This window comes from Vitis vinifera, chromosome 6 (assembly GCF_030704535.1).
Source record: "Vitis vinifera cultivar Pinot Noir 40024 chromosome 6, ASM3070453v1".
NCBI classification, from domain to species: Eukaryota; Viridiplantae; Streptophyta; class Magnoliopsida; order Vitales; family Vitaceae; genus Vitis; species Vitis vinifera.
The window spans coordinates 6822238-6836350 of record NC_081810.1 but is presented as its reverse complement, the minus strand read 5'-3'; the positions used below and the strand labels follow the sequence as shown (position 1 = coordinate 6836350).

The window sequence follows — 14113 nt, the reverse complement described above, 5'->3', positions numbered from 1 at the left end:
TTCATATTTAATTAAATATAAAATATAATAAATGATAAGATTGATTGGACGTATCATAAAAACCAAACATAACCTTATCTCTCATATTAACCCATCAGATATTCAAAATCGCTAATGATTAATGGCACAATAGGTCTGATTCATCTACTCGATAACTTGATAAGCAGCAAAGAGCAACTGCAACCATGGCTTAATAAAGTCAACAGTAAATCATACTCATATGCTCATGGTCTGAAACTATGACACCATATACACTAAGCCTGTACCAAAGCCCAAGAGACTTGACAATTATAACTATGCATATACTTCATGCTCATGGTGAAGCTGACCCAGGAGTGAGAGACCTTGATACCGATCTGGAACTGGCGCTTCCGCTGCTGCCTGAGTAAGCTTCTCGGTATGGGCTCCTTTTCAATCTCCTAGGTCGAGGTGAAATGCTGCGAGAATAGCTCCTCCTAGACGTTCTCCTTGGCCTTGGCGAAATGCTGCGAGAGGAACTCCTCCTTGAACTCCTCCTTGGCCTGGGGGAGACACTTGGGGAATAACTCCTTAAGCGCCTCCTTTCACGTGGGGAATAACTCCTTAACCGCCTCCTTTCACGTGGGGAAAGGCTGCGGGAGATGGATCGGTAATGCCGCCTTCTATAATAGCCAACATCTGGTGAGTAATACCTGTTGTCATAAGGAGAGTAGGAGCCGTTCCGCCTGCCAACAGGTGATCTGCTGTATGGTGAGTGAGATCGTGAGTATGACCTCCGCCCACGGCCATAGTAAGGGGAGTATGATCTGCTCCGGCTCCTGTCTCGTTCAGATGAATATCTGGAGGAACGGCTCCTATGATAAGGAGAATAGCTCGGGGACCGACGCCGCACTGCAATTAAAATTGGTGCTTAAAATTAGAAAGAGAAAACAATATAAACATAAGGAAATAACCCACATAGCTAAACAAGAAGATCATCTCACCGCGGACTGTTCTCAGACCAAGATACTTCCCTGGAGTAGGTGTTCGCCCTCTCCTCCTCCTGGCCTGCAAAAAGTAAATAGGAAAAACAAAAGCACAGCATGAGAACATAGCTAACTCTTCCAGAGATTCACTAAAATCAACTTTAAATTACATCAGTGAAAAAGGAATTTAGGATTTTTTTTCCTTTCTGTGGTAGGCAAGAAATTTAAAAAAACAAATAAATAAATAATGAAAAAGTGCCCAAAAACACCTCTGCATTAAAAGAACATATCAGCAAATTAACATGTAATTGAAATAGCGTAAAGGTTAAACCAGCTAGAGAAAGAGAAATGCAGGGCATACAACCCTAATCTGATATTTGCTTGATGTGTTTGATTTGATGGTTTAGTTGTAAGACTTTTGAAGTCTGGTGAAGAGCTGCTACAAACAGCTACCTGCTGCACAAAAACTTCAGGCGAAAAGAAGCAAACAATCTTCAAATTCGAAGGAACTAATAACAGTCCATTTATACTCTCAAATTCAAAGAACTAATAACAGTTTGTTTATATTCTTGGTACAGTTTAGGGTTTGGAGAACCATAAGAAAATGATATAGAACAAAGCAACTGGTACGTAGATCATAAAAGCAAAGTGATCAATTTACCTTCTCCACTGTGATCACACGGCCTTCAAGTACAGAGCGGTCCAAGTACTTAATGCAGCGATTGGCCTCCTCAACAGTTGACATTGTCACAAAACCAAATCCTCGTGATTCCCTTGTCCATGGATCAGTCACAAGGTGAACATCCGCCACCTAGATCAGTGCGCATGGGTGAGTCTCGAGAACATAATAAATTGCCACATACAATAACTTCATACCAAGGGGAAAAAGTAGCTCAACCAAGACACAGCATGGAACTAAAATAATCTCAACAATAAAAAACTTCTATAATAGCCTAACCTAATAGGCCGAACAATTCTAGCTAGCTCCACCTCCATGTAAAAATTGGTATACATTAACAAGCATAATGGAAGCACAGCAAAGCAAATGAACCAAGTATTGATTGCAACAATTAAAATATGGTTTGGCATACCGATCCCTCACTTGCGAAATGCTTCTCAAGTTCCCGCTTGGTGACCCGAGTTGACAATCCTGTAACATACAAGTTGTTTCCTGGATTCTCAACCTCACTTGATTCACGACTCCTGTTAATCATTTGAAGCACATAAGGATAAATCAGTCATAAATCCATGAAAGAAGACCAAGTTCGTAATAAAAAAAAAAAAAAGAGAAGCAGCTTGGTAAAAGACAAGTACCTTGACCTGCTCCTTGACCTTGGACTTGACAAAGACCTTGACATTGACCTACCATATCTTCTATATGGGGAAGGTGAGCGAGAATACCTAAACAAATGCAGCAACATACACAATAAATAGATTGGAAAGATACACGGATTCTAAAGATTTTAGAGGAAAATCGAATATCAGGCTCACCTTGATCTTTTGGAGTATGACATCTGGAAGAACATCAAACCAAACCAAACAGTCAGAATTCCAAACAATAACATTTCTCTCAAACAAAACAAGAAAAAACTCCCATCCAAAGACATGTCATCAAGAAAAGGAACTGGTCTCCAAATGCAAAATCATACAACAGCTATTCCCAAATAATTGTGGACATTATTCAGAAAAGCATTTGACACAAAAAAAAACTATGAACATTTTTTTGCTGCTTGATAATTGACATTCTTTCAAGATGACACCTTGCAATTTGATGGTCAATGCAAAGAAGGATAAGATATGTGAACATTTCAATTCAATACTTAGCCACATATGTATTCCATTTGTTTTTTTATAAAACCTAATGGAGTCTAAGACACATTAAAATCTTGGATTACTCTTGTTCATGTCTTTTCCATATTTAGAACCTAAAAATCATATACACCAAGCAGAAAAGCATTTTATTGAACAACCGGTCCCAAGAAGAAAGAAATCCAGAAAGAGATAACTTAGTTAAATGGTGTGGGAACTTCACTCTTTGTAATTCTTTCCCCACTTTGTATGCCTTTGCAGCTTTTAAAGAGGCTTGGTTAGCGGAGTTGTGGGACTCTTCGGGAGAGAAAGGGGGTTGGAGCCCTAGGTTCTCTAGGCCCTTTAATGACTGGGAGGTGGAGGAGGTGGAGAGATTACTTTTGACAATCCAAGGAAGGAGGCTTAATCCAATTTTGGAAGATAAGAGTGTTGTGGAAAGAGACTAAGGATGGGATTTTCTCAGTTAAATCTCTTTATAGAGCTTTAGTTTCAAGAAATGTTGTTCAGTTTCCTAATAGCATCATTTGGAGCCCTTGTGTTCCTACTAAAGTGGGTTTTTATTGCTTGGAAAGCCTCTTGGAGTAAGGTGTTAACTTTGGATCAACTTAAAAAGAGGGGGTGGACTTTAGCTAATATATGCTTCCTTCGTTGTGCGTAAGAAGAGTCTATTGATCATATTCTAATTCATTGCACCAAGGCAAGAGTTTTATGGGAGTTACCGTTTGCTCTTTTGAGCGTAATTTGGGTCCTTCCTTATTTGATTAGAGATACCCTTCTTGGTTGGCATGGTATTAATAGGGTAAGATGCGTAGTAAGGTGTGGAAGGCAACCCCTTTGTGTCTCTTTTAGATGGTTTGGAAGAAAAGAAATAGGATTGCATTTGAAAATGAGGAACTTTCAATTCATAGGTTGAAGAATTCTTTTGTACGTAATATTTGGTTTTGGACTAAGTAATATTTGGTTTTGGACTAAGTTGGTTGAAAATGAAGGACCCCTTCCTTTAATCAGTTTTTTTATTGGTTGGGTTATAGTTGAGGGCTGGCGATTTTATGTATCCCCTCTTCTTTTTGTTCTTGCTTTTTGGTGCCTCTTGTATACCCCTGGATGCTTTTGGGTCAGCCTTAAGGTGCCCTTTTTTCTACATATTTTATCTGTGTCTACTTATCAAAAATAAATAAATAAATAACTTAGTTACATAATTCAATTCAGTACTACATACATTACTTCCTATGTCAAGAAAATGCGTACTTTCTTGGTGTAGGGCAATGGAAACAACTGGAAAATACTTTCTGAAGTGAATAACATTTTGGTTTTAGATGGATTTCAATTGTCTTAAGTGTTTGCATCTTTCTAAAACATGAGAAGCACTATCTTGCCATTCTTCTAAATTAATCTTCAAACAAAAACGTTACCGAAAAAAAAAATTCCAAACAAGCACTCCCTACATTTCGAACGAAAGTTTCTCGAGAAAAAAGATAAAAGTCTCCTTTTAAGGTTTTCTTCTGAAGATATTACAACGAGAACAGATCAATAATCGAACAATCTCTAGATACGCTTATAAACTCGCCATAACCCATGCCATAAAAAAACTAAAAAAAAAAAAAAAAGGAAGTAAAAAGAATAAAAGAAAAATAAAATCGTTTGGTAGAAATCAAGATCCACGACAAGTTCGATCACTTGGTAAAGCAGAAACATTCAATAACCACAATAATTTAAAGAAAAAAAAAACCGTAAAATTAAAATCTAAGGCAACCTAAGAATCAAATCCATAAAAATCTAAACCCTAGAATTAGCAAAAACTCACCGTGAACAAGAGGCAGATCGAACACAATATTGCTCAGACTATCTCGAAAATTTTCTCTCCTCCCCGCTCCTCGATATCTTATGTGAACCATAGGACGAGCGGTATATATAGACAGAAAGCGGTAGAAGTTTCTGGATAAGCGGACTTGAAATGCAATTAAATTCGAATAAGTCCGTGATGATTCGTGGTACCTATTGATTGGATCGGTTCCTCTACGGTTCGGTGTTTTAGTAGAAGGAGAAGTTTTTAAGCGTGAAATGACGGAATGAATCGGAGAGAACGGAACCGGAGAGACCAATGGCACCAACTCGGAAATAAATTTTTAAAACTTTTTACTTATGTGTAACAAAACAAATGCTTATTTGTAACCTAAAATGTTTCTAACATTTTAAAAATAATTTTTATATAAAATAAATTATTTTTTAATTATTCTCCTTATAATTATTTTTTAAAACAACATCAAATAATAACTAAAATATATTATCTTAAAACATTATATTTTTATTTTTATACTATTGAACATGTTTAAATTTGTTTAGAACCTAAAGACATGTTTGGTGACCGTCTTAAAAAATAAATTTTTGTTTTTTAAAATAGATAAAATAAAAAAATACATTCAATTAGAAAAAAAAATGTTTTGATTTATTAAATAATATAGTGTTTTTTCAAAATATTTTAAATTGTTTTTTAAGATCTGGTTTAAAAAATAATTATATAAATATGTGAAAATAATTAAAAATAAATTATTAGATATAAAAGTTATTTTAAAAATATAAAAAATATGTTAAAAATATTTTAAATTTTCAAACAAACTTTTATTTTATAACATCATAAAATAATTCAAAAATTATTTTTAATAAATGTTTTTAAAATTATTTTAAAAAATGATTATCAAACAAACCTTAATATTATTATGGATAATTACATTTTGGACCTACTTGGACCCAAAAATTAAGATTTGACTCATAAAAATTGCATAATCGAGGGAAATGATATAAAATATAAAAAGATTTATATACCTTTCAAAACTATTTTAAATATTTTCTATTACAAATAAACTTTTTTATCTTAATTTTTTTTTAATAATTATTCTAAAAATTTATTATTTTTAGAAAACTAATTTTTAAAAAAATATATTCTAAAAATATATCATTTAAAAGAATAATTTTGACATGTTTTTAGTTATTTTTTACATGCATAATTTTAAATATATATACTTTTTAAGATGTTTGATTTTTAAATAATAATAATAATAATTTATTTTTATTTTTTTTGGAAAATGATGTTTTTTTTTTTAAATCACTAAATTAAATTAAATTTTATTGAGGTTTATAAAATGAATAAAATTTAAATTAATATTTTTCTACTCTTTTTTTCATAGTCCATAAAAGTCATTTTTAGAAAGATAAAAAATTCATATCCTTCTTCTTAATTTTCACGTTTTCTCTAGGTTTTGATCTTACATGGTGAACTTATATGGATCAAAACTTAATTTTTGGGTCTAATTAGGTTCAAAACACAATCATCTCATATTATTAATAATTTTTCATATTTATATAATTATTTTTAAAAATAATCGTTAAAAACAAGAAAAAACAACTGAAAATTTTATTTCTAAGAACTAAAAAATAGTCTTTGGACCGGAAAGCAAAACTGTTGTTAAAAACAATTATGGAGATTTGTTTGGAAGGTGTTTTCGGAAACATTTCCAAAAAGTTATTTTTGACAATAATTTTTAAAAATTATTAAATTATTATGTGATGTTTTATGGACGGTTCACTTTGGAGATAAGATACCGGACTGACAGGCATATGTGGATGTGCGCAATTATGATGCCTTTGTTGATCTGCCCAATTATGATGCCACCTTGAGCATATCCATTGCATAGTCAAATGTGCTTTACCCAAAACCAAAACAAGAGTTGAAAAAAAAGGGTAAATTGTGGTTTCAATGGAGAATAAAAAGATAGAAAATATATCGAAATAATTTCGCACCTCCAAAAGATGTTCTGCTTATTATGTCAATCTTGACAATCTTGCCCTGAATCAATTCGCTAAGAAGGTATCAAGCAATTATGGTCCGTAAGACATCAATCGCCTGTAAACTCTCAGGGCCGAGAAAAGCTGAGAAGCTGAGAAGCTGAGAGCCCGGGTCTACAGACTCAGAACTAAGAAATGGAAATACACACAATGGGAAAAAAAATAAAATAAGAGGCCATTGTGTGACACAAATGGAGGTATCACATAAAAGATTTAAGCCAAGAGGTTGAATAAGAAAATTTTCAAATCCAAATTACAAGGCTAGTTATGAGTTTACCGAACAAGTACATAAGAGTAACCAGCATGTAAAACAAAAATATGAGCATTTTCACTGCTGGGATGGCCCTGGTGGAGCAGAATGTTGAAACTGTTGGGATGCCTGTGGTGGCGGAGGAGGTGGTGGTGGCATTGCAGAGGGGTATGGCGGAGGGTACTGCTGGTAAGGTGGAGGGGGTGGCATATAGCCGTATGGTGGATAAAACTGCTGGTGAAATTGACCTTGTGGTGGAGGCATGGCCGGGTAAGCATAATGCTGCCCCTGTTGCTGCTTGTCTGAACCAGCTTTGTTCTCGCTTGGCCCTGCAGACCCACTAGGAGCCCCCTCCTGGGAGGGAACAAGAGCACCCATTCTTTGAGGATCCATCGATGGATAGAAGGTCCTCTCCTGCTGTGGTGGAGGCGGAATGTTGAAGTAGTGCATGGGTGGTGGAGGTTGGTCCTGAGTGCCTGGGGGTTGAATTACCTGGTTCTGCTGCTGGGAGATAACAGCCCTTGGCAACATCCCGCCATGAGCCAGTGCTGCCTGCTGCCTTGCTTCTTCAGAGCTTTCTCCTTCAGGTTTTGGTGCCTGTGGTCTACCCCACATTAATTTCAGCCTCAACCCTTTTATGACCAGTTTGTTTGAAAGCTCTTCTGCTGCCTTCTCAGCACCTTCCCTGGTTGTGTACGTTACGAAGGCACATGCTCGTTGGAGCACCATTCTTACTGATTCTATTTCACCATGGGCATAAAAGTGGTCCCTTAGGTCCTGCTCGGTGACTCTAGCATCAAGTCCACCCACATAGAGAGTTTTAATACTCTCATCCTCAGGAGGTTCCAATGAGGGCATTTCACCAGCCTTGTTAAGTAGCTTTAATGCCACTGGATCATTCACTCTGTAAAAATTAAAATAAATCAATAACTAGTAAGAAAAATCAGACACAAATATCAAGATCAGTAAGATCCATGCATCACACATATGAACCAAAATCAAAATATATATCACGACTTGTAGGATTCTTGCATCAAACATATGAATGTCATCAAATAGTCATATATGTGTGCAGCTGCATAAAGGAGGTGTGTTAAACCCAGTAGTTATTTAAAGGCGATTGATTACATACCTATCAGGAAATTATAGCCACGAGAAGTTGAAGCAAGAGTAACATCTAAAAGTAGGCAGCTAACAAGTTTGAAATTTCATTTCCTATCCACTCAAGTGCATCCCTTGAAGTAATAGACCAAACTTAGAAAAAGGATACCAGATTCAGATTGTTAATGCAATATAAGATGCCAGTGTTAATTTTACCCTTCCATTAGCTACAAATTCGGTCCTACAAGTGCACCCTATAAGCTCACCCTGGTTAATAAATGTCCAGTATATTGACAAATGCGTGTGCACGCGGGGAAAAGAAAAGTCTAAACAATAGTGAATGGCAAATGAAAACACCCATCCAAAAGTGCGGATATGAACAGACGAGAAATAAAATAAGACAATTTTCATTTAATAAATTTTACTAGAAGCAAATGAAAAAGTATGAAGCACATTCCTAACACCACCACCACCACCACCAAACCCCAGCCCCCAACAACCCACCCCCTTCTCCCTTTCTCCGAAGTAGAGATCTATAATGCCATCTTTCAGTTAGATAGGGATAAGGCGTCAGGGCAAGATGGTTTCACCATAGCAGTGTTTCAGGATTGTTGGGATATGATCAAGGATGATTTAGTGAGGGTGTTTGCAGAGTTTCACAATAGCGGGATTATTAATCAAAACACCAATGCATCCTTCATAATAGTTCTTTTGCCCAAAAAGAGTCAGTCAAAGAAGATCTCGAATTTTAGACCTATTAGCCTGATCACTTATCTCTATAAGGTAATAGCAAAAGTCTTGTCATGGCGTCTAAGAGGAGTACCACAGGAGACCATCCACTCCACTCAAGGTGCTTTTGTTAAAGAGAGACAAATTCTGGATGCAGTTCTTATAGCCAATAAGATTGTGGATGAGAAAAGGCGATCAGGGGAGGAAGGAGTTGTATTCAAGATAGACTTCGAAAAGGCTTATGACCATGTTAAATGGGATTTTTTGGATCATGTGTTGGAGAAGAAGGGATTTAGTCCTAAATGGAGGAAATGGATGAGAGGTTGTCTGTCGTCGGTCTCTTATGCTATTCTAGTGAATGGTAATGCTAAAGGGTGGTCTCTTATGCTATTCTAGTGAATGGTAATGCTAAAGGGTGGGTCAAGGCATCTAGAGGTTTAAGGCAAGGTGACCCTTTATCCCCTTTCCTGTTCACTATTGTTGCAGATGTGTTGAGTAGAATGTTGTTGAAAGCTAAAGAAAGAAGTTTGCTGGAGGGCTTCAGGGTAAGTAGAAATAGGTGTAGGGTGTCCCATCTGCAATTCGCAGACGATACCATCCTCTTTGCTAGCTCTAGTGAGGAAGAATTGCAAACTCTTAAGAGTTTATTGTTAGTGTTTGGTCAAGTTTCTAGGCTTGTCAATCTTGAAAAGAGTAATCTTTTTGGTATCAACCTTGATCAGAATCATCTTTCTAGGTTAGCATTGTTGCTTGACTGCAAGGCTTCAGATTAGCCTATACTTTATCTGGGTCTTCCTTTGGGAGGGAATCCAACTGCTTGTGGATTCTGGGACCCAGTGATTGAGAGAATCTCTAGGAGATTAGACGGGTGGCAAAAGGCTTACTTATCTTTCGGCAGTAGGATGACTCTCCTACACTCATGTCTATCCCATATCCCTAGCTACTTTCTTTCTCTATTTAAGATTCCTGCTTCAGTGGCTGCAAAAGTTGAGAGGATGCAAAGGAACTTTCTTTGGTCAGGGGTTGGGGAAGGCAAAAGAGATCATCTTGTTAGTTGGGATGTTGTGTGTAAGCCGAGGGTAAAAGGGGGTTTGGGGATTGGGAAGATTCCTTTAAGGAATCACGCTCTTTTAGGGAAATGGTTGTGGAGGTATCCTAGGGAGAGTACAGCTCTATGGCATCAGGTTATTCTTAGCATATACGGGACACACTCAAATGGTTGGGATGCCAACACTTTAGTCAGGTGGTCACATCGTTGTCCTTGGAAGACCATTGCACAAGTCTTTCAGGATTTTTCCAAGTATACTCGGTTGGTTATAGGAAACAGGGAAAGAATTCGCTTTTGGGAAGATTTATGGTGGGGGGACCAAATCTTCAAAGACCAATATCCAAGACTATTTCGAGTAGTAATGGATAAAAGTTTTCCCATATATTCAATTCTTGGTTTGGCTCGCCCTTTCTCATGGAACTTTAATTTTCGTCGTAATCCAACCAATTATGAGATAGAAGATCTAGAACGCCTCATACGCTCTATTAATTGTATGAATTTATCCACCTCCGCTTCAAATGCGAGATCTTGGTCCTTATTGTCTTCAGGACTATTTACAGTCAAATCCTTTTTTACAGCCTTGTCCCAAATGTCTAATTCATCTCCTTTGTTCCCTTCTAAGTTTGTATGGAAATCTCAAGTTCCCTTCAAAGTTAAGGTCTTTGTCTGGCTTGTGGCACACAAGAAGGTAAATATCAATGACTTGCTATAATTGAGGAGATCCCACAAAGCTCTTAGCCCTAACATTTGTAAGTTGTGTATGGGGCAAGGAGAATCAGCAGATCACCTATTCCTTCATTGTTCTGTGACATTGAGGTTGTGGCACAGACTATTCCAGCTAGCCAAGATGGATTAGGTCCCTCCAAAAAGCATTTCAGACATGATGTTCATCAATTATAAAGGTTTTGGCAAGTCCAAGAGAGGGTTGGTTTTGTGGCAAAATGCGTGCATAACTTTAATTTGGGTTGTGTGGCAGGAAAGAAATGCTAGGATATTTGAGGACAAAGCTAGGAATTCAGAGAATCTTTTGGACTCCATTCATTTCATCGCTTCGTTTTGGGCTTTTTGCTCAGTAGGTTTTAAGGGCATTCCCCTTAACATTTTACAACTAGATTGGCTAGCAATGTGTAGTTCCAATGAGACGGTGTAATGTCATGTTATTTTCTTGTGTTGTTTAGTTTTAATTCTGGCGGAAGGACTTCTCATCCTCCTTATGTACTATTTTATCTTTTCAATATATTCATGCGTGGTTTCCTATAAAAAAAAAATGAAGTTTGCAAGAAAATACAGTAAATAATATCATCAACGGCGGAGGCTGCCTAAAAAAAGGGTTTCATCTCCTTTATTAAAGTTCTCAAATTTTGTCATCCAATGTGCTATGGCAAGTTTTCAGTGTTAAATAATGATAGAGATCACCAAGAAGACTTTTGTTTTAATTGTGCACAAGTCCACTTGACGCACAATGTATCCCAACTACATACAACATGAATCCAAGGACAGCCAATCAAATACCACCAAACTCAAGTACTAGAAATTTCTTAATTACTTGAAATTCAAAGACATCAAGAACCTATAAAATTATCGTTTGAACCATCACCAACAAAAAAATATTGGTGATACTACTCAGGGTTGCCTTAGATATGCTTGTGTTCTCTCCAAACCAACAAGGCAACAACAAATAAAAAGCTTAAGTATTTAAAGTGGCATTTTAATCCTGGTTTTCCTCTATACCCTGAATCCTTAATCCCCTCATAATGAACTGCTCATGAAGTTGAAAAATCTATGAAGGTAATAGATTTCTGGACCAACGGCATCCTTATTCTAGCTGTTTCATGTCAGGTTGTGAGGTCAACATAAAAGTATAATAATTTCTCTGTCTACTCTGCCTTTTTCCTGAGAGAGAGAAAGGAAAGTGGGGTGCTATGTGTGACCAATCATCCTTGTTTATCAAAATATGATAGAAAAAAATATGCACACTCCACTGATGGGTAAGCTTACAATGTTGCTTGGCTTTAACATTTAACACTTTATGCCTTACACTTCTATCCGATGGATGGGAACAAGGGAGCTAAATCCTTCATAATCAACATAATCCAACAAAAAGAATCAAACAGGACAAGGCAAATTCATCAAATGGATCGTTGTGACAGTGTGTGTGAAGAAACCAAATTTGTGTTTGTGTGCATCCATAAAACACAAACATTCATGATAGTTAAGATATAACTGAATGTGAAGCCAAAGAATAGGATCATGTAGTATTTGGCTTAGCTATGCCTTATCATAAAAGAAACCATCAACCATTGCACATACCCATAGTAACGGTCTTTTATATTCTGCTGTGATAACTCCCCAGTAATGGGCATCTCATGTCTATAGGGGCACTCAGCACCTCTTGTGCATTCACCCCGAACATAGAAACTGCAAACATGTGCTCGGTTCCTCTTGTAATATGGTGTCGTTCTCTGGAGCTTCAAAATAGTATCATTTGGGCGTACTTTTCCAAATGAAGATTCATAATCTATACCAGCTCTTGCCTGCATACAGCAAAAATTGATATTAAATTAGCATAACAGCCCAAAAGGAAGATGAAATTGCCAAGAGAGATAAGTAGAGAATATGAAAAAATTGCAACCATACTCTACGGTCATGCTCTTCTGCGAAGTATTCCCTATTCACATCACTCTTTGGAATGGCATCATTGGAATTGATTGAAAGAGCAGTGTCTCGAACCTGAACTGGCAAGCCATATTCGAGATCGAGAAGACAAACTTGACAAACATTTTTTAACTTACTGCATGTCTGGCAAACCTCAGTTTTTTTAAATCTTGCATCACGGCCTGGCCTCCACCTAAAAACTGTGAAGGGTCGTGTACAAATTTTACACTCCTTATCATAATCCGCCTTTGTCTGCATTAAGCCATATTAAAAATATCAATACACTTCGAAAAAACAAATTACTAATTTCACTATTTCTACACTGAATCAATCCCCTTTTTGCAGAAAATAACTAAAAGAAGCATGAAAATTATACTACTATCGTATAAATGTAACAAAACTCTTTGACACGTTTTCCTCGACACTTTCACCCATTCCCATATCTAAATTCTTCGTGTTACTTCACATACTTTTCTAGTTTCTATCACACCAGAGTAAAAAACTATGGATCACTACAGCACAAGATGATGTTCAAAATCATCAGCAAGAACCACTTGCAAATCACATTTTTTAAAAATAAATAAATAAATGACTTAAACCAGGGTTTCCCCTTTTTGTAGTCTTATGTGTCTAAATAAATCAACGAGATTTGACAATCTCAAACTCCACACAAGCTAAACACTACAAATAGAATGATGCTTCTGTGAAAGAAATTTTAGATGCAACGCCTTTTTTTTTTTTTTCTGAGGTAAGACTTTTAAAATACAAATAAGACGCCATAATTTTTACAGCACAAATCGATGCCCTAAATCATCGGCTCTTCCCTTTTGAAGAAAAAATGTCATTTTGGCATCAAATTTCAAGGGAAAAAAAATCCAAACACCAGGACTTCACTTTTCAATGTACGAGTATGAATCTGAATAAGTCGGTAAGATAGGAATATCTCACGCATCGCATAGCCGTTCGAAACACTGAAAATTAAAGGATTCTTCTATGCAGAGAACTTGACAATTTAGAGCTTGGCTTCTTGAATTTTTAGAATTTAGGGTTCCTGGATATCGAAAAAAAACTTACCATTCGAACGTATGGGTTGTCGCCGAGGCACGATTCGCATATGATTGGGAAGTCTGAGCGCTCCCATCCATCTGCTTCGAGATCTCTCAGCAGCCTATGAGCCATCTTCTCTGCTTCTGCCCTAAGCCTTTTGGTCTCGCTCCGTCAAATATAGGGTTTTGGATTCGTGAATGAATCGGGTGGACGCTAGAATGATTTGGTTCAAGTATGGTTTTATCGTGTAGTCCCTAATGGTTCCCGCATTTATAGTAATGGCACTCCCTTTTCTTTTATTCAATATTTCTCCAGTATCAATTGGGCCGTCAAGCGGTGACGTGTCACCTCAAAAATTTACCTTACAGGTCTTTTTCAAAATTTATATTTGTCTCCATCGATGAAGCTTGATAATTGAACCTCCGATTCAAAAATAAATTCTTAATTTATAATTAAGATTTCATACAAAAAAATATATATAAAGCCGTAATCGACAATTAAAGGTTTATTTTTTAACTGAAATCTGATTGACAATCGGGGTTTCAATATAAATTATTTTTTAAATATATATCTCATATGTGACAATAAAATAATTATTTTAAACATAAGTTTGATAAAATAGTTAAATTTATTTATTTATTATCATAAAATCGTTGTTTTAACTCAAAACTCTAATGGGAATATACA

The 14113-nt window shown here is 36.3% G+C and overlaps 2 protein-coding genes across 2 annotated transcripts; both read right to left on the bottom strand.

The window, feature by feature from the left end:
* Positions 1–56: 56 nt before the first annotated feature.
* On the bottom strand, positions 57–4876 carry LOC100246735 (serine/arginine-rich splicing factor SR45a). The gene is made up of 7 exons (XM_019220566.2): positions 4558–4876; positions 2436–2458; positions 2259–2345; positions 2036–2147; positions 1606–1755; positions 963–1026; positions 57–870 (listed from the first exon to the last, which is right to left on the bottom strand). Exons 2-7 carry the CDS (start codon positions 2456–2458, stop codon positions 314–316), a joined length of 993 nt encoding a protein of 330 aa, XP_019076111.2. The 5' UTR covers positions 4558–4876; the 3' UTR covers positions 57–313.
* Positions 4877–6779: 1903 nt separating this feature from the next.
* Positions 6780–13689, bottom strand: LOC100241603 (zinc finger CCCH domain-containing protein 49). Its single transcript, XM_002280861.4, has 4 exons — positions 13454–13689; positions 12362–12631; positions 12035–12258; positions 6780–7750 (listed from the first exon to the last, which is right to left on the bottom strand). The coding sequence occupies exons 1-4, from the start codon at positions 13556–13558 to the stop codon at positions 6925–6927; spliced, it is 1425 nt and encodes a 474-aa protein (XP_002280897.1). The 5' UTR covers positions 13559–13689; the 3' UTR covers positions 6780–6924.
* Between the last annotated feature and the right edge of the window lie 424 nt (positions 13690–14113).